Genomic DNA, 19722 nt, shown 5'->3' with positions numbered 1-19722 from the left:
AAGTAACAAATTCTGAGAAAAGAAGTGTGATATTTTATCATTTTTGTGATTTTTTAGAATTTTTTTAGCTCAATAAAGATCATGATGTTATAATTTATCCACAAGTTGAAAATTATAGCTTAAAACCAACTTCAAAAGATGTTATAAACATTTTTATCCTTTTGACTTTTTAAGGGGTGTGATTTTTTTGTCCTTTTTTTTCCACAAGCATTTTGGCTATATCTTTGTGAATGATTGACCTAAAAAGGATTTGAAATATATGTCCTGATAGGGTAATAATAATTACAAAAAATAATGGTGAAATTTTATAGTACTTGCAAACCAGAGATAAAAAACTCACAAAAATGAAAGTGTCCAATTTTAGGCAATTTTTTGCCACCCATTTTTGAACATGTCCATATACATCATTTTGACACAAGATTAATTTTTTTAGGTAACAGTATGATTTAAATTTTAAAGCTAGTTGATTCATTGTCATTTATAATGTTAATCACGGAAAAGTTACATGATGTTATATTTGTGATTGAATCCAGTGTGATAAATGGAGAACATTTTGAGGAAATAAAGAAGTCTTACCTATTCCCTATCATCACGTAAGTGCATTTTTTTTGGCTTAAATAAATCTTGTTCATAATTCGTTGCTCAATGAAATAACAGCCAGTCAACATTTATTGACTTCCAAACTTTGGTGTTTTACTGTCACAAAAGCGAATGCTCAATAGTGAATTAAATATTTTGTGTAAAGAGGATTTCAAAATTCAACAAAAAAAAGTTATTCCAGGCCCATCAATACGGAGAGAGTGATTGCTCTTGTTTAAATGCTTTTTCACAAATGTTTGTGTTACTGTTTCAGAAAAATATTTTTTTATTTTGTACTTTAAAAGTTGCCCATTGGAGGTAAAATCTTATACAGTGATGTGCACTGAAATAGAATCAGTAGTGGTTGTGGTAAAGAGGTGGTTGTCTTATAGAAGTGACCGGGAAGGCAGGTTTGACTGTATCTACATCTATTCCTAATTTCAGATTCTTTAATGGAGGTGTACAACCAATGGAAACAGACTGGCTTGGTGCAGAGGTTATAAATAAATTTTATTTCAGAATTTGTATTTGTATATCCCAAAAGAAGACTGGGAATTATTTTTGAGATGTCAAATGTGTAGAAATTACAGCGACGTATCTAGGTGATACAAGCTTCCACAGAAAAGTGCATAGGGGAGAGATGCTGAATGTTGCCTCTTTAAATATTTACTTTACCAAACAGCTTAACTATATCTTTGATAATGTTTCCAAAATATTTAAAATATTTTTACAAGACATTGTGATATATATATATAACTTTTATTACACAAGTGAATTCAGTAAAATGTAAATGTGACCTGTAGGAAAGATTTACAAATAAAATGCAGCACAAAAGTATCAGAACTATGATGGTGTCATATCAGTATAAAATATCTGCATAAATCAAATGACACAACAACTAAAATTATAAGATTTTTGTAATAAATTAATTACCAATGGGCTCATAAAGAATCCGAAACATGTGCTTTAATATAAAAAAAGTTGTATTTTTTTAAAGATTTTTAACTATATCGCTTTTCAAGAGCAGTAGAAACTATTTTTTGGCAATCCTAATTTTTGTGCCTACTGTTATCAATATCCCCCCTGGATACGTCACTGGATTATTCGAACTTTTCAAAGTACAATTAGGTTGAGTTTGGTTATTTTGCAAAAATCACAACAACAATTGACAAGTTTAAATATATCAATATTGTCAAAATCTCCACCCAGGGTGAAATATATATTTAAATTCAAGTACAAAATATGTATATAATTATCATTTATTATTTTGATTCTTCAGAGCGCTGCTACACAATTTTGTTTGTTGACGTTTGTAAATAAACCTCAAATTGGATGCAACGTTACACGAAGAAAAGCAACGAGAAACGCATATGATTTTAAAAATCAGATCAACAAAATAAAGTAATTGTTTATTGTGTAGCCTTCACAGACCGGGATGAGACCACACTTATAAGTTAAAACCTATGTGCTAAGCATAAAATTTATATCTGTAGGGTAGGGGAGGGCAGGGAATGCTGTGAATATCTTTATCAGGTAGTTTTTGGTCAGTATACTTTCAGGTATGCTGCATTGGTCAAATATCCCTTAGTTTTGTTGTCTGTGGGTGTGTACTAGTACTTTCCTTTTAGGTTGGATGGTGGTGGTCTTACAAACTGTTCGTTGCTTGGTGAAGGTTTGGCAGTTGCATTGCAGGTATATACATACATTTTGCACATTTACAGTTGTAAAATTATATATTTACTTTCAGGGGTTGTTTATGTAAGGTGAGATGGCCTTGTATCCTAGGCTTGCATACCTCAGATTAAATTCACTCAATGTTCATATTTCCTCCCCCTTCTTACTTCGCCAGGCTGGAGAATGTTTATATTGGATGATTTTACGCATTGTTTTGCCAAGAAACAATCGTACGATGATATATAAAGGCAACCCAATCAATCAATTTCACTATCAATTTCACTAACTGTGAGACTTCAGCTAAGTGAGATACCCGACCAGGCCAGCTCTCCCCCGTATGAACAATAATAAATTCCTCTTCATCTTTTTTATGAAATTTGAACTAGGCAATTATGGTTTATTTAGACTTTTGAAGATATCGCCAAACCAAGAGAGAGGTATGTCAACCATTAGTATCACCTGCTATTTTTTCACTATCAATTTTTTACTATCAAATTCAACCTTAGCTAGGTCATTTGACATCAATTTCTTTCACTATTTCTTTCACTATCTTTTTCTCTTTTATGGTCTACTTGTTCTATCATGTATTTAAAAATCACAAAAATTCTAACAAAAACTAAACATTTTTTTGTATTCGATTCATGTTTCAAGATGTCATCTTCAAGATGTCATCTTCAATCTAAATATTTTACATGAAGATTGTGGTATACATAAGTATAAGAGGAGTCCATTACAAGAGCTAAATTTACATTAATTTCTAAGATTATCAAGAGATTATTTATTTATTTCCTTTTTCTCAAAAAATAATAAGTACTTGTATTTAAGAGAATTTTTTTTAAACTTAATAATAGGCATGAAAATTTAAAAAATGGACATTTATACATATAAATAATGTCAAGCTAGTTAAAATCAACTTGTTTTGTGTTTTTTTGAAACAGAGAAGCTATCATGATATCTTTGTTGTTTTGTTGTCTTTAAGCAATTCAAATATTGTCAGACATTGCATAGTTGTGGCAAATGCTCCTCCATATAACCTTCCTGTGTTGGGGAATAATGCGTACAACGGAACAAGCTTTGATTCGCTTCTTGATTTGTTTGTAAAAGTAAGAGATTTTTTACAATTTACTGCAGTAATCGTCAAATTTTAATGGCTTAGACTGCTGACTAAAGCATTCATCCTAATTAAGCATTGAATCTAGCTTTTTTCTTTCTTTTTTTATTGTTAAAGCTTTTGACTGCGTTGTATGCTATAGCATGAAAGTTTTTTGTTAAGGTGTGCATTTTATGGAAAAATCAGAGATTTTGTAAAATTTAAGGCTTTTTGCACTAAAAATAATGCAGTCGAATGGAAACAAGCCTTCATGGTATTTTTGTCCTTTGTTAATGTGCTCTATTCAGCAATCTTAGAAACTGTACCTTTTGTGTTTAAGAGATCAATACATTTGTCATTAATATGTTCTCGCTGTGTTCCACAATTTAAAGATCTCGTTATGAAGGTAATGTTTATATTTAGCTTAAACACTTAAAAATTGCATAAGAAGAAAATTAAGAAGTGCTTCTTTCAGTTATCGCCCCTCACGATTTAGAGCCCTCCTTAAAATTTGGTGAATGTATCACAAAAGTATAATAAACTTTGAATATTGAAAACGTGTTATTGAATTGAGTCTAACATTTATCCATGAATATTCAAAAGTGCAACCTAATTTTATTCTGTAGACTGTTTACATTAACGACGATGTGTTAATTATTTAGACTTCTCGCAATGATGCTGCTGAAGTTATATCTCAGTCTTCAAAGTATGCCACTCACAGCAATCACATGGTATTTTTGAAAGGGATCAAACTACCATGTTAGTGTAACAAGTATCCACTTTGCTAAGTTCGCTACTATGTCCACTTTCTTATCGTAAACGAAAGGTTACCAAGACACTAAATTATAATAAATATTTTATTTACCATATAAAAGAAACGGTACACAGATTGACTTTTGATGATTTTGAGATTTTAACTACTGCAATACCAAATTTTTTAATAAACACCCCCTATGATAAATGCAGCCCTCTATTTACCGCTGCGAAATAAACGTTGTAGCGAAATGTGGTATGATAATTTGATAATGATATTATGATGGCAACTTGAATATATATTTTATTTCTAACATTACATTTTCATTTGTGTTTCTTTTCAGTGCAAGATACATCAGTCAGTGATCAAACTGTAAAATTAGAACCTAGCTTTGCAACCAAAAATAAAAATACTGAACAAGGTTGGTGATTGTCCTTCACAATTTGTTAGAAGAGATAGTTTGCTGTACTGTCTGAGTATAAAACAGCTATTCTTGGTCTATTCCGGCCTTAGTTTAAAAATTTGTTTGTAAAATTTGAGACAAAAATATGTTACTCTTGAGTACAGTAACCACTGCAGAACAATATCAGTAATGATTGTTAGTTGACAAAAAGGAGCTACTCCATTTTAGGTTCTTTGTAAACTTTATAAAACTTTTGGTTTCTTTGTGAGCCAATCGGTAAAGGACACCAGGTTTTAACCAGTTGAACTAGGTTTGTTTATGTTAATAGTTCTGATTTTGAGGCTTATTTTTATTACGACGGTATAAACATCACTTCATATCAGCTGCTTGTTAAATTTTCAAACACATGTTTTTGATAAAATAGTTTTCATCGCATTTAGACACGGATCGTTTTTATATTTGTTAGATCCTAATCCTCACCCGCAGAAAAGAATGAAACAAGAAGAACCTGTTCAAACTAGTTTCATGCAACCCAATTCCAATCAACCTCCCGGAAATATTAACATGAGTGCATATTTACAGACTGGCAATTCAGCGTCTTTACAAGGTGCCATGACAGCTGAAGTTATGACAAATATTGCAAAAACGGTTAGCATAAGATTCTTGTTGTTTTATCCCTAAGGATATATTACTATGTCAATGAGTGCCTAGAATTAAGTTTTCCATAGGCCTTAAACGAGACAGGACGTTTGTGAGCTAGGTTTAAAGTTAGGGTAATAGTGATTTTAAAATGCTGCTTGCACCTGCTCTACTAAACGTGAAAAATTTGTTTTGTGAAAAGACATGTTACAAATAAAACTCATGGATGTGAATGTATCAAACCTTGTTGTAAAATTGATTTAAAGATTTTGCGACAAGGGAAGTATATATAAATTCCTCGATTGCGAGGATATTATTGGTTTCCACTTGTGCCTATCTCTGTCCTAAAAGGTCAATTGAAACATAAAGCACATAATACGTGTGAGCTCCTCCACATTGCTTTTTCTTCACACAGAATGTACATTTTGTATAGAACTCCCTCACGTTGCCTACATTAGATAGTTCTTTAGAACATTGTGAAGGACCTCACATATTCTCAGCTGAGAAATAAGTTGTGTATTTTATTCTTCTTGTTTGTATCTAGAATAGACCATTACAACCTTCCTTTGAAACCCAGTCTGTCTCTTCATCACAAACCATAAACATCTCAGCGGGTGATACTCCCTTGGTACGGACAGCACTAGTTCAACCACAATTAATTCCGCAACCGCACCAACCAGCACAGCAAGTTCCGCAGCACGGAGAAAGAAAACTAGCATGGATAGGCAGATTGCAATGGCAAGAAACTGTGAGTACGAGATGTCAATTTTGAACTCGGATTTTTATGTATGTTGCTATTTTAATCCAAATGTTGTCGACATTTTAGACTGTTAGTGGAAACGAATCAGGCAAAAGTATTTCCAGGTTACTGGAATGCAAAGCGACAATAGCAAAGAATGAGGAATTGTAAGTCTAGTTCCACTCTTGTTTAATTTTAAGGATACATGAAACACTAAAATTTTTATATTTTTATTTTTTTTTATTTTTATATCATTTGGAAAGCTTATAATTTAAAAAATATTTATTTTAAGTAAAAAAGGAATTTTTAACAGGAAAAATATAAATCAAACATTTTTTCCTCAGTTCTTTCCAATAAAATGTAATTTGCTTTTATTCTTATTATCTCTAACGATGTCTTTTTTTTTCTAAAAACTGAATTGTTTAGATATTATTACAGTGTAATGTGAAGAAGTACAACGGGGTAGCATGAAATAGTTTTGTTTTCGCTGTTAGAAGATATACCCATATTCTCACTATGGGTAATAGGTGTTTCATCATATATCGCCGTAAATGCTTAAATATTATTAACTTTCAAATTGCGATAAGGATATTCAGTATGTCACACAATATAAACAGTAAGTATGTGAAACCACGGTTGTTATTGTAATGACCTTGTTTACCATAGAAAAACAGATGTTTGGCCACAAGTGCTGCACATGCAACTTATTCCACAAACCTATTTGGTAAGTGTGACCCATGACTATTTTTGGTATTAATTAAAACGTGCTAACAATATTGCATTCTTCAAATGTTGCGTTGTTTTTAACTGTTACTGTAATGGCGGTTGATGTGACAATCATGTCAGCAGTTGTTTGCCTTCAAGGAGCCTAGGTATGAAAGTTTAATCGCTGTAATCGCCGTTCTTGCATCTTTGTAAAATCGCTGTGTACCACCAATATTGTGAAAAAATCCATAAAGTTTAAAACACTTTATAGTTGCCGATCTCACGTTGACAGATTTTTAGCGTGAGAAAACGTAAAATTCGAATGCAGTATTAGTTTGCCTTCACATGATTGGCTAATAAGAAAATAGCCTTCTACTTTTCCAGGGGGTAATTTAGAATTCTAAAATAATGGCTGTAATACATAAATGGAGATTTCATCAAGTTGGTTTCAGGTGATAATGAAATATTTTTCATTTATAATTTCTATAAGTTAAAAGTCCCATAAGTAAAGATAGTGAGCTTCTCTAATAAATTGGGAAATTCATTATAAATTTCAGTTAAGAAATGCTGTTTCACGTCTGCTGGGAAGTCTTGATTACACCCTGACTAATTGATTGCCTTATTAAAAAGCAGTGTTTTTGCATCACGTGATTGGATAAGCTCCTTTATTTGATTGGCTAATACGACAATACCTGTCATTGTGATTATTGGTTGTCATGTTTCGCCTCTTTTGAATACGATATAATAGCTTGTTGTTTTTGTTTTCGTTCAGCAAACTTTATCGGACTTTCTTAAACATGCTAAAATTATCATCTTCCACTTCACATCAAGCGACAGTGAGACACTACAGGCGATGTATCGTGTTATGAATGGCGCAGGACCGGCTGGTAATCCTGGTGGAGGGACTGGTCAAAAGTTTGTAAGTTCACACAGTTTTGGAATAAACAAGCTTGTTTTTTTAACAAAAGTTCTTCCCCTTTTTTAAACTTTTTTTTGTTCCCCTTAAAATTTGTCAATTCTCCTGTATATTTCTTGAATTTGTCAGGCATCTTTTGTTTCAAAAGTTCATAAATTTTCTCAAACTTTTCCTTCTTCAATATCCTTGAATCTCGCTGATTTCGCATAAGGAGTCTTATGTGGAAATGTCTGTCTGTATGTAAAGTAGGATGCCTCAAAGGTTGTTATTACTGTTACTGTAGGCAGGATGTGTGATTCTGAAACCTCCAAGTCCTCCTGATCCGAACCATGTACGTGTTTTGCTTCTCATGTATTCTCCGAAAAAGAAGGCTTTTATTGGTATCATTCCGGAACAACAGGTAACCTTGATCGGTTAGAGATATATTTGCTAAAAACGTAATCTATTTCAATCTCTTCCAGTTCAAGTATTTTTCTTCTAAGAAACTAAGATGTATATAAAGTATAATTACTAATATATATCATATTATTTCTTTCAGCAAAACTTTGTTAATAGACTTGGGGTAAGTTTATTCTAAGCTAGTTTTCTTTTTATTTCTACAGTCAGTGTGCTGAACGAGGTTCCAATCAAGTCATCTATAAAGAATTCAAGGGCACAATTGTCCCCCCATTTAATTCTTGTGTTCATTTTTAGGCCATCATCAGTCAAGATAAAAATCAAATGACGAATAAAACCAATGATATGAACATGATGGTTGGTATTTACTTTTTCACACGCGCATCTGTTTGCACATTTTAGTACTCACTAACTTTGTTAAATGGAGCGCTATTTACACACTTACATCAACTGTAATTTACCTTGAGCGCTGTTCGCACAATTACTGTAAATTTTAAATTGTATGGGGCGCTGTATGCACTATATTTTACAAACTTTAGGTTACATTTGGCGGTGTTTGTTAACTTCACACAAACTTTAGGTTAAATAGGGCGCTGTTTGCACAACTTGGCCCAAACCTTACGATACACGGGGCGTATTTTGCGTACTTTAACACAGACTGTATTTTACATGGGCCAGTTTGCTCAACTTAACGCAAACCTTTATAAAATTCCTGTGACTCTCATTTAGACTCGAAATGTTAGAGCTCCAGTGATGAATCCTCAAATCCCTTCAAGCAACCCTCAGATGAATCCAGCACAACTTCTTGCTCGCCAGCATCAACTACAGGTAATTTATAGAATGGTTGCTGAAATGCTGGCAACACCCACTAATTTTTCTTTAAGCCAGCGAAAACTGGAGTTAAATAAAGCAAGGGACGGGAAAGTTGAGGTAAAATAAAGGAATTTAACCAACCAAGAGAAAACCTGGTAAACTTATGCGGCTTTCCTAGATGTTGGCTCAACTCAGAAAAAACTTTTGAAAAGTTAGGGTGGCCGTATAAGTGCGTATAATTGCGTTTAACATTTTAAATGCACTTATACGCACTTAACTGCGCAGTGGGGACCAAGCTTTAAAAGCAACTAAACTGTGTTTGACAAAATCAACTTCAGTTCCATACACTTTTGTATAAACACCAACTACCCAAAAATAAAAAGAGACACTTTTAAAACAAAAGAAATCAAACTTTGGGAAAAGAAAAATACAATAACTTCTTTGTTGCATACTTCAGTCTACTTTCACGAACTTTCTTTTACTAAAAATATGACTTTTTATCTTCTTTTTCCTTGAGGTCTGACTAAAACCCTAAAATCGCACCTCGTGTGTCCGTAGCACGGCTATGAAATCGTGCAGGGACAGAATGCGGGTATTAACATGAGAGACTAGTCATTAGCCCGTAGGTAAATCCAATGTTTATTTGTTTTTAACGTTATGTTTAGTTTGCTAATCCTCTTCGCAATCTTCTCACTGGTGGAGACCTGATGGCTTCAAAACAACAGCTCCTTATGCAACAACAACAATCTCAACAACAACAAGTTTCGTTGCCACAACAAACACAACAGATGGTGTCACAGTTACCATGGAGCAACCAACAGCAACAACAACAACAATTTCGACAACAGTACATGCTTCAACAACAACAACAACAACAGCAGCAGCAGCAGAGACAAGTTGCAATGGCGCTTGCGCAACAACAACAACAACAACAACCGCAACAACAACAGTTAACCGACCCTATTTATTCCGATTTTCTCGGAACTGGGTGAGGAACGTAATGCCTAGATTAGAAATATTGTGAGAGAAAATGACACTCCTTTGGGGTTGAAACGCACCACTTGATGAAGTGTGCTGCGAGATATTTATAAACTGCGGGATAAACTTTGTATTTAAATATTTTATAGATATAGGTAAATTAATAAATGGTAAATATTTTAATAACTGTTTTGTAGAATTTTTTCTTCCAATCTGTTTAAGTTGCGCGAGGAAAATCACGACATGGTTACTATATATTCTTCTCAACTCCGACATGTCGGTGCATTTCCAACTGACGCATCGTTATTTTTTAAATTAAAGTCTTCAGCATCTTTAACCGTTATATTTATTTAAGGATAAAATAGATGAATTCTGTTGTTGTTGTTGTCTCGCTTATTTTGTGCTTCTACTCACGCATACGTAAGTGATTTCAGTAATCGAGTTCTCAAACGATGATTGAAATACGGATTTTAAACTGACGATGCAACGTTGAGTTAATCGAGACATCTTAATGTTCTGGTTGCAATATTTGTTTACTTTTTCTGTGCTCGCTTTGTCAGCTTTTATGCCGCCATGATGTACGGTTGTTATTTGGACGTTACCTCGTATGCACGTCAACACTATATCATTGTCGTCTTTGCCTACAGCTATAAAAGAAGGAAATTGTTAAAAGAACAGAGATTTTTTTATAGTACTTTCCCGATCGTCCCCTCCAGGGTTTGTTGCCTGAACCTGATCCAAAAGCTATACTAATCTCGTTATCTGGAATCTTGATCTCGAAATTTCAGTTAATCGAGCAAGCTTTCTCTGTTTCTTACACGCCCTTTACCACAATGTCAAAATTTTTGCATGGATTACAATTTTAAAATCTTTTCGCCATTTAAAAAAAGGTCTTGTTTTCGCCATAAATAAAAAAGGGCTGTGTAGTTTGGAGGTCTGCGTTCAAACCTCGTTCTCAGGTCATTTTGCCTTCATCATAACTCTAATACTGGCTTTAGTTAAAAGGACCTGGGAACTAGGATAACGAACGTCTTAGACGAAGTGTCTTTTAAGTGACCCCGTGTCAGATAAACATGAAACCCACCTTTCTTGATCTGAACATGACTTTTCTCCACTTGTTGATTTATTTTTTTCAATAAGTCAATTAACCATGGTTCAAGAGCACCCGTGTTAGGACCTGTAAAAAGATGTCATATTCATGACGCCATGGGTATAAATAAAAAAATGATAAAACACAATTGAAAAATTTCATGTTATTTTAATGTGACAGTGCTGAAATTAAGAAGCGAAGTTATAGGCGTGTGCAAAGAAGTTTTCGCGCACAGAAATTTTCTTTAAAAAAATTTTTTTAAAAAAAATATTAATTAACATAATTTTGCAAATTTTACTTGTGCAACAATAAGTTTTTTAGAATATTTTGCAGAATTAATTTTTGCAAATTATCTCCTTTGCGCAAAATTCCAGGGATACACACAGTTATTCTGAATAACTCGAACATCCAGACGATAAAAAAGGGTTCGAGTAACTAAATGATCCAGTTACCGGAACATTTAGTTGCTCGAATTTTGTAAAAAGAAATTTAGTTAATTTTTTTATTAATATTCGTAAGTAATAATTTAATTAAAAATTTAACCCTTGAAGATGAACTCACCTACAACTGGCTGCGTTATATTCGTTTGTAGAACTTGTTGCTTCATGATCATCTCCCTTTGTTTTGCTAACAATGTACTCAGTTGATTAGCATAATCTCGATCAGCTAAAAATATACGGTATTTGTTATTGTTAGCTGAAAAATTTCGTGCATGGTTTAGCATGACCCGGTTTCCACCGCCAGATTTATACAGCTTGTTCCCAGGGCATTTGTCGCACCGACCCTCCTTCTCGTCCTCAGAGCTCTTTCAGGTTTATCTCAAAGAGCTCTGGGGTAGAGAATGACCGACCCTGTATCAAGAAAATTAGAAAACCTTCGGCAGCGCTGATAACGACATAATAATTTAGAAAGTTCTCTATTTAAGCAGATGCTAGTTAAGCGGCAATTTTAAATTTACTAAAAACCTCATTATTTCTTTTTCGACATTTTGTTTCAAACTCTTACAAATAAATATCTCACGACGGCCATTTTAACTCCTTGTTGCACAAAAAACGCCGGTAGTGGCGCGTAAATAAATGGTTATGGGGTTTTCTTCGTAGTCCAAAAGTCGATGGCCCAGTCCACGGCGCAGGGATGTTTAAGAATTGCCATCACTTCAGCTACGGGTCAGCTCATGCCATGCGAAGAAAAGGGGATGGTAATGCCAATGTATATCTAATGTTTACATGCAGACAACAGGACCCATATTTAGTGTTTAAGCACTAACATTGCTATCCTATATAAATATTCAAAATAATAACACTACGACACGAAAAGTAGCGCCCTCCACTAACACCACGACATAAAATTTACCGCCATTAAAGAACTCCGCCTAGCGAAAACAACGCCAAGCAGTAACCGGCTGTTCAGGCGGTTGAAAAAAGTTGTGGCTTACCATTGCATCTGTTGACAAATTCTTTAATAAACGGACTAAACCCTGCAGCTGCACCGATAGTGAACACACAAATGTAGGTCAGGATCAACACCAATGTCGGTCGTTTTCGTTGCCAAGTGAAGAAGCTGGTAAAAGCCTGTATATATATTTGTATATCAATTACCGAGAGAATATAAATATCTCATCGGGATTTCTTAGTAGTTTCGTTATTCTTGTCTAGCGTCTGAAAGTTGCTATATAAGGTAAGAATCGCTTCAAATTAGGTTATTTTTTTAATACGATAAAGAACAAAGTTCACCTTTTTTCTCGGCGCGTTTGGATAATATCGGTGTGTATTGTCATTACCGGATGGATGGTTTGATGGATAGGTGACCGGTAACATCTTTTTTCCTTTTTGTTTTGACACTGATTCGAAAAACTGTAAAAAGAAAAAAAATTAACAATCGTAAACCAAGATGGCGAAATTGGCATTAGTTTAATGCATTAAATGCCATCCTCCTCCCAGGCTCCCTTTTCTAGAGTCTTTATCCCATGAACACTATAACATCTCTCATAAAGGCAAAAAAAGCTCTGTGAAGGTAACCTTAAATCCTGAAGCGAATCAAAGGAAAGAGGAGACTAACAAATGTTTTCTTATTTATCCAAAAGAATATCGTGAGAATAAATTTAGAACCAACCTTGTTTCTAGTCTCCTAAAGAAGTGAAACGAATTTTAACATTGTTAAAAATAAAGCAACCTCACCTCAGTCTCCTCCTTATCATGTTTTGTTTTTTTAAACAAACTGGTCATCGTAGATATTATTTATCGTACTAAAAAAAAAAAATGTAGACTAAATGAACCAATAACTAGTTCTTTTCTGCAATTAGTTCCCGCGCTATCGCAGCTCTGGCTTTACAATATGGCGGAAATTTCGAACTAAGTGAACAACAGGGTTTGTTTGTTTTCATCGTTTACATACAAAAAAGAGGCTAAACAATGGGGAGCAAGTGACTAAATATAATCAGAATTACCAACGGCGGTAAATTTGAGAGTGGAAGTGAAAGTATGAAAGCGAAACTGTTGCAATATTTAATTATTTGAATTCAGTATGTAAATCCAGCTGCAAAATACATCCACCAAAATAACTCTCTTTATATATGGCGGAACCTCTCTAAATGTGACACCTCTCAAGACAGACAGTTTGTATAATTCTTTAAAAAACTCTAACAGCGCTATGTCGTATCTATGAAGCGGACATCATTTTCGGTTCCGTGTGAACATGTTTTTGCCTATTTAAACACATTTACAGCTATATACTTGTTTAAAATATTATTTATTTTATTTTTTATCAAGTCAATAGCCTTCGTTTGACCCTTCAAGCAATAATGACAGAAGAGGTCTCAAAAATTGTATATTCTCTTTGGCTAACTTTTTTTTATCAGTTACTGCGTAAACACCTCTCTGAAACATATACCTCTTTATAGCATGGAAAAATATTTGTTTGCAAGTAACAGCTTTATGGAGACAGCCTCGATTCCAGGCCTTTTTGTCTCCTCTGTACCAAGAAGCTGTCCCGGTACCACAAAGAGAGAAAACAACCTGTGGTCAAGGTTGTCAAACAGAGCTTACGAAAGAAATGACAGTTGGAGGGTCAAGCAAGAACCCTTTCAGAACGTGTTATATTTAAAAAATCAGTCAAACGTTTGTGTTGCGTCGGATTGTTTAAGAACATTCTGTATTTCAAAAAAGCAAGTATTCGAGGTGCGGATAAAAATCGTATCAATTTACTTTTTTTTTGTCCTAAAACGCATCTTATAAAAGCCTAAATAATTACGAAACTCTTATTTGTCTAGTTGACAAGCTTTCATTCTTCATGTTGTCAAAAATTATCAAAAATTAGTGTCTCTCATACGAAAACTAATTCAAATCCACCAATAAACACAAAAACTTTCTCAGAGCAAACCCCGAATTCAATCTGAAACCTAAGCAATTGCTGAGCAACTGGCTAGGTTGAAAATTTATGAAAAGTAAAACGACTTACACCCTTTTAAGAAAAAACATTTTAAACAGATATTTAAGGCCCAATTTTGATATTGGACTAAGCAACCCTTGTTTTCTCCATCCCTCATATCAAAAAGGCAAAGACCCCTGGGGATGCAGGTGTGAACTAAGCAATTTTTAGCAAAACTACAATTTTTTCCCCAGCAATCAAGAGGCTACAAAAATAAAGTTGTTTATAAATAAAAACGTCTTGTCATTATGTAATGGCGAATCCACAATAATAATTTAAACAAAACACTTTTTTCACATAAATAAACTAAAAATCATCTCTCCTCGTTGCAATGTGACTACCATTCCTGTTAAACGAAATCCATAACAAATCTGGAAAATAGAAGTTCTATCCTCCACTGCATTGATCTTGACAACTCTTGAACTGAAAAATAATGACTCATTTCTTTATTAATTAATTTGCTTCTTCGTCTTCGGTGCAATAAATCCACTTTTAAAGACAAAACTTTATTTTTATGGCGAGCACCTACAAAAGATCTTAATAAAAGTATAGCATGCCTTCTACATCCTTTCTTTAGTCATTTTTTCTTTTATATTATTCTTGACATTTTAAATATTTATCATTATTTCCACGTCGTGTTTTTGCATGTGTTTTTTTCTATCTTATTTATAATTTATTGCACTATGTTCTTAGTTTGTTTTTTTTATAGTTTTTCTGAAGCGTGACTAACTCGTGTCATAGCTAATATTAGAAATAATTTCACTTCTAATAAAATTTACTTTTGTGAATTGTGGAAATTGCGGACCAAAAACCACAAATTTGTATTTTAAAAGATTTTTCTAAAAATATATGAATAATTACACTTTAAAATCAAGCGGCTTGAAAGGGTTAGCATATAAGATATTAAGCAAAATTACTATATTCAAAAGTATAATAAATATTAGAAAAAGCTTAACCTTGAGTGTCTGCTGAACCAAAATATAAAAATCCATGGCGAAAATGAACTCGGTACTTGATGAATAAGAAATGTATACTAACGAACCTGAATTTATAAACTCTAAGCCTGGATAAAAATATGCTGAACCTGGATGGCAATAGCTGAATCAAAAAAAACATTTCTGGTCTGGATTTTGTTGCAAAAAAAACAACTATAGGGAAACCTTTCCTACCTCGTCTCTTCATCGTCTTGTCAAGAATAAGGAAGTGAAATTTTGTATGAGAAAAAAAATTGGGATTTTTGGACTTTCGGATTTTTTCTTCGCTAAGGATTTTAACCAGCATGCTATAACAAGTAACTTTCTGTATCAAAATTCATGGTTACTATTGTAAATTACAAATGTCGTTGCAAAGAGATAAAATTTCAAATCAAAATCTTTTCCCGCCAAAATTTGTTCCCTTTAAGTGACGAGGAAAAATTGTACCATTTTTGTAAATCATAAAAAAGGACAAAAGAATATAAGCATAACTAGTCGGTGGCTCGTGAAAAAATCCATGGGTTCGCCCGTCCTTTTTGTACCGAATTGCGTGCGTCTCGCTACTCGCGGTACCATTTTGCGTGACAGACGTATACGGGTTGCCGCAAACGTTTTTCTTACTTGAAGAAAAATTTAAGAAACCCACTTTAAGGGAAGAAAAGCTTTTTTAAACAAGGACGAAACTCGCCATCTTTTATTTTCCGTTTTTTTAACTTATAAAGCTGAAAACTCATTTCAGAAAAAGTATATCAGCAAAAGAACATCTTATTAAGCATATTCATTTTCCATCTTTCTTTCCGCCATTTCAATAAAAATGTCGTATTCGCAATTTTTTTATTCCGCATTTTACACAACGGAGAAAATCAAATGACGGGGATACGTGCGATGGACGAAAATGTAATTAACAGAATATGCACGACTGACGAGAATGTAATGAACGAAATATGTACAACGGACGAAAATCTAATGAACGGAATATGTACGACAGACGAAAATCTAATGAACGGAATATGTGAGAAGGACGAAAATCTAATGAACAGAATATGTACGACAGACGAAAATCCAATGAACGGAATATGTATGACGGACGAAAATCTAATGAACGGAATATGTGAGAAGGACGAAAATCTAATGAACAGAATATGTACGACAGACGAAAATCCAATGAACGGAATATGTATGACGGACGAAAATCTAATGAACGGAATATGTACAACGGACGGAATTTTCATGAACAGAATATGTACAACGGACGGAAATCTAATGCACGGGATATGTACGACGGACGAAAATCTAATGAACAGGATATGTACAACGGACGGAAATCTAATGCACTGAATATGTACGATAGACGAAAATCTAATGAACAGGATATGTATGACGGACGGAATTTTGAAGACAACATGAACAGGATATGTATGACGGACGGAATTTTGATGACAACATTTACCATGTCATGTGCAGAAAAACACTGTTTATGAATATGGAATTATATATTAAAAATTGCTTGTGTAGGATTAACGCCATTGTGGAGTGTTTCAAAGCACTACATGTTAAAATTATAAAAATATCTAAAATAAAAATAAATACAATTTCTTTTCATCTCTGTTGGTATTACTTTTTGCGCATGCGCCTTTTGCGCAATGCGCAGAATCTAACATGTGAAAGCTGAAGCTTAAATTAAGATTCAACAAGTCGGCGCTGTTGCTTCCATGTTTTAGTCGGATAACTTTACGTCGACATTTCGTCGGTAAAATGGACAATTTCTATTCGACGTTAAACTTTGTGAAGAAAGTGTCTTCGTCATTGTCGCTACTTTCGACGTCGTCATGGGAGAAAACTATAGTTTGAACGTTATCCTGAATCGTATTTCTTTTGATGAAATCTTCGTTTAATGGTGCACCTTTTATCATGTAAAAAAAGTAAAAATGGAACGATTCTTCTTCGCGAAATGTTTCAAAATTCACACTCCAATTAAACGCTGATTTTGCTAGCAACGGAATTCGAAAGTGAGGCTGATCAAATGTGATCGAAATGAAACGTCCCCCGACCTTCAAAACACGACTGATTTCGTGTAAAGTGTCACGAATTAACACGTCCGTTTCATCAGATACTGTCCAGCGCGATTTTTCTGCTACTAGCAACGCGTCTATAGTCGCTTTCTCGATAACGACGTCGAACGTGTCGTCTTTAAAGCACGTCATATTGGTCATGTCGGCTACCAACCATTTTAATTCTGGAAAGTTCTAGAAAGAAAGAAAACAACAGAATCCAGTGAAAGTGAAAAAATTATAATCCATAATTCAATGAAAAGCTGGTAACGAAAGGACACAGGTCATTTTATAGGACCTCACCTGTACAAGGTAGGTTCAAAAATAAATAAAACAAACTTGATAACTTTTTCGCGAGATATAAAAAAGAAATCATAGGGACGCAAATTAAGCCTTTATTATTTTAGGCCACTTTATTAAAAGTGGCCTAACACGTATCAATTTGTGAAATACAATTTGTTATTCATCTACGTGAAGTCTAAGCCGGAGCCAAATATTGTTGAAAAAAACATCACTAACAATTTCGTCGACTAACTCTGAACTCTCTTATTATCAAATTTATTTCTGAGCGGAGATTAAACAAAAAAAAGTTTTCTTTCATATTATTTGAGGCGTTTAAATCAAGTACAGTCTCGCTTAGGGCGTGATCACGCCCTACGCTCACTTTAAACATAGACAGTCAATGAAGTTCTAAGTGATTAGTAAAAACATAAAGAACAAGAAGAATCAGACGTGAGGGACACGTCAGGCTGACACTGAGGAAAAACAGGCAGTCCGTATCATAATATACAGATACAAATAAACATACGCGTGTGTCATATACCAAGATACTATATAGACACATGGACATACTATGTATACAGTGCTATATGTACAAACATATACATGCAGTATATATTAAGATACTATATATAAGAGCATACTATACATACAGTACCATATGTATATAGGTATGCATAGAGCATATAGCATATACCCAAACCAATATAGGCACTTATACTACTATATCCCAAGCACTATATGTACACATACATCACCTATAAGAACATATGCATACATGACCTGTTAAGAAGACATGTAGAAACATATCAACAAATGCATCAGATACTACATATATACATCATATACCTACATACTATATAAAAAACTTGCGAATGATACGGATGCTGAAACATGCGGATACTACATAAATACACATATGCATATATACTACCGTAATGCTTTGAATAAACACTCCCCTTCTTTTAAACGCCCCCTCTAATAGACGCCCCTCCATCATAAGGGGCGTTTTTTCGAGGCGACAGAAAAAGTAAACTTACTTACTTTTTTCCAAAATCCTAGATTTAAGGTTGGAAATTTAGTTTTTCGCTTTTGAGGTTCATTGGCTAAAACATGTCTTATATTTTCTGTTGTGAAGATATATATTATAGGTATACTTAAAAACTGCAAAATAGACGAAATGTAAAAAATTTAATAAACGCCTCCCTCTTTTAAACGCCCCCTCGAATAGACGCCCCCAAAAAATGTCAAACGCCCCGGGCGTTTATTCGAAGCATTACGGTATGTTTACATATGCTATATGTATGGAAATGTGTTGAAAGGTGTTAAAATCGTGAAATAACAAAAAATAAGTACAAAAGTAGTCTTACCTTGTGGTATTTTTTGATTTGGTTCTCGATGCAAACGGTTGAAATATCAGTGTTGATAATATTTTTATATCCATCTTTATACATATCCACTCCCAGTGTGCTGTTTCCGCACCCAACCATCAAAATATTGTCTTCTTGAGTCACGTGTTTACAAACAAGATGGCGGAAGGAAGAATAGCTTTTCAACCACTCGTATTCATCTTCTGTCGTGTATCGCTCGTCCCAGTACTCTGTGTCTTTGTAACGTTTATTTGATATTGGTAGAGACATAATAAATCTAAATCTAGGCAAACAAGGCAAAGAAGAGATAAAAATGTATATTTACAAGAAAGATTAAATTGTACTCATTATATCCATTCTTATACCCAGGGTTGACTTAACTTTTTTTTCAAAAATAAAACATTGGAATTTATAATTTGTACATCAATATTTATTTTACTTTTTTTTTTCAGAAGACATTTTACAAAATGAAATAATCCTAAATCGCACTTCAAAAGTACGAAAATTTAAATTAGAAGAAAATACATCGACGAAATTTATTTCTATTTTCGTACGAACCTTTGACAAGACATTCATTGCGAATTTTCGTCCGCCATATGCATAGAAAAACGCTTTGAAAAATAAATATCGAAAGATGCATATGTACAACTTAAAATAAAACTCTACATAAATTAAAAAGAGACTTAATTTATAATCCTTATAACGCCTGAACAAATACAATTATTGCCTCGCCTACCTTTAACTTATGGCTATTTTAATCAAAAAAAGAGCGAATGACTGACTTTGTTATTTGTTCAAATTGTGTAGAGTTCGGAAGTCACTGTAAGGCCATCAAAAAAACTTTTC

General features: G+C 33.7%; 3 protein-coding genes across 4 annotated transcripts; 1 reads left to right on the top strand and 2 right to left on the bottom strand.

Moving 5' to 3' along the window:
• Positions 1–397: 397 nt before the first annotated feature.
• LOC130623748 (mediator of RNA polymerase II transcription subunit 25-like) lies at positions 398–9872 on the top strand. Of its 2 annotated transcripts, XM_057439265.1 has the most exons (19): positions 398–593; positions 1024–1075; positions 1859–1980; positions 2208–2271; positions 2659–2690; positions 3233–3356; positions 3684–3749; positions 4006–4102; positions 4441–4518; positions 4967–5148; positions 5684–5887; positions 5966–6045; positions 6545–6602; positions 7356–7502; positions 7783–7899; positions 8038–8061; positions 8193–8252; positions 8625–8723; positions 9374–9872. In XM_057439265.1, the coding sequence occupies exons 1-19, from the start codon at positions 484–486 to the stop codon at positions 9698–9700; spliced, it is 2043 nt and encodes a 680-aa protein (XP_057295248.1). In that variant the 5' UTR covers positions 398–483; the 3' UTR covers positions 9701–9872. The 2 variants fall into 2 exon arrangements, with proteins under 2 accessions (XP_057295248.1, XP_057295249.1); XM_057439266.1 differs by lacking the exons at positions 1024–1075; positions 1859–1980.
• Positions 9809–13382, bottom strand: LOC130623753 (uncharacterized). Its single transcript, XM_057439270.1, has 6 exons — positions 12954–13382; positions 12510–12629; positions 12212–12347; positions 11338–11442; positions 10771–10863; positions 9809–10333 (listed from the first exon to the last, which is right to left on the bottom strand). Exons 1-6 carry the CDS (start codon positions 12999–13001, stop codon positions 10080–10082), a joined length of 756 nt encoding a protein of 251 aa, XP_057295253.1. The 5' UTR covers positions 13002–13382; the 3' UTR covers positions 9809–10079.
• Positions 13383–16729: 3347 nt separating this feature from the next.
• LOC130624358 (EEF1A lysine methyltransferase 4-like) lies at positions 16730–19592 on the bottom strand. Its single transcript, XM_057439950.1, has 2 exons — positions 18877–19592; positions 16730–17422 (listed from the first exon to the last, which is right to left on the bottom strand). The coding sequence occupies exons 1-2, from the start codon at positions 19144–19146 to the stop codon at positions 16943–16945; spliced, it is 750 nt and encodes a 249-aa protein (XP_057295933.1). The 5' UTR covers positions 19147–19592; the 3' UTR covers positions 16730–16942.
• Positions 19593–19722: the final 130 nt, after the last annotated feature.

Source organism: Hydractinia symbiolongicarpus, chromosome 13 (assembly GCF_029227915.1).
Source record: "Hydractinia symbiolongicarpus strain clone_291-10 chromosome 13, HSymV2.1, whole genome shotgun sequence".
Lineage (NCBI taxonomy): Eukaryota > Metazoa > Cnidaria > Hydrozoa > Anthoathecata > Hydractiniidae > Hydractinia > Hydractinia symbiolongicarpus.
The sequence above is the reverse complement of the archived record's forward strand: the minus strand, read 5'-3'. Positions and strand labels throughout refer to the sequence as shown.

Bases quoted from the DNA above. Each gene is read 5' to 3' on its own strand.
- LOC130623748 (XM_057439265.1), top strand. From the start codon at position 484: ATGTTAATCACGGAAAAGTTACATGATGTTATATTTGTGATTGAATCC. The intron at 2,272-2,658 runs GTATATACATAC...TGGTTTATTTAG, and splicing joins GTTTGGCAGTTGCATTGCAG to ACTTTTGAAGATATCGCCAA. The intron at 5,149-5,683 runs GTTAGCATAAGA...GTTTGTATCTAG, and splicing joins TGACAAATATTGCAAAAACG to AATAGACCATTACAACCTTC.
- LOC130623753 (XM_057439270.1), bottom strand. From the start codon at position 13,001: ATGACCAGTTTGTTTAAAAAAACAAAACATGATAAGGAGGAGACTGAG. The intron at 12,630-12,953 runs GTGAGGTTGCTT...TTCTTTTTACAG, and splicing joins ATGATAAGGAGGAGACTGAG to TTTTTCGAATCAGTGTCAAA. The intron at 12,348-12,509 runs GTGAACTTTGTT...ATATATATACAG, and splicing joins CAAACGCGCCGAGAAAAAAG to GCTTTTACCAGCTTCTTCAC.
- LOC130624358 (XM_057439950.1), bottom strand. From the start codon at position 19,146: ATGTCTCTACCAATATCAAATAAACGTTACAAAGACACAGAGTACTGG. The intron at 17,423-18,876 runs GTAAGACTACTT...CTTTCTTTCTAG, and splicing joins AAATCAAAAAATACCACAAG to AACTTTCCAGAATTAAAATG.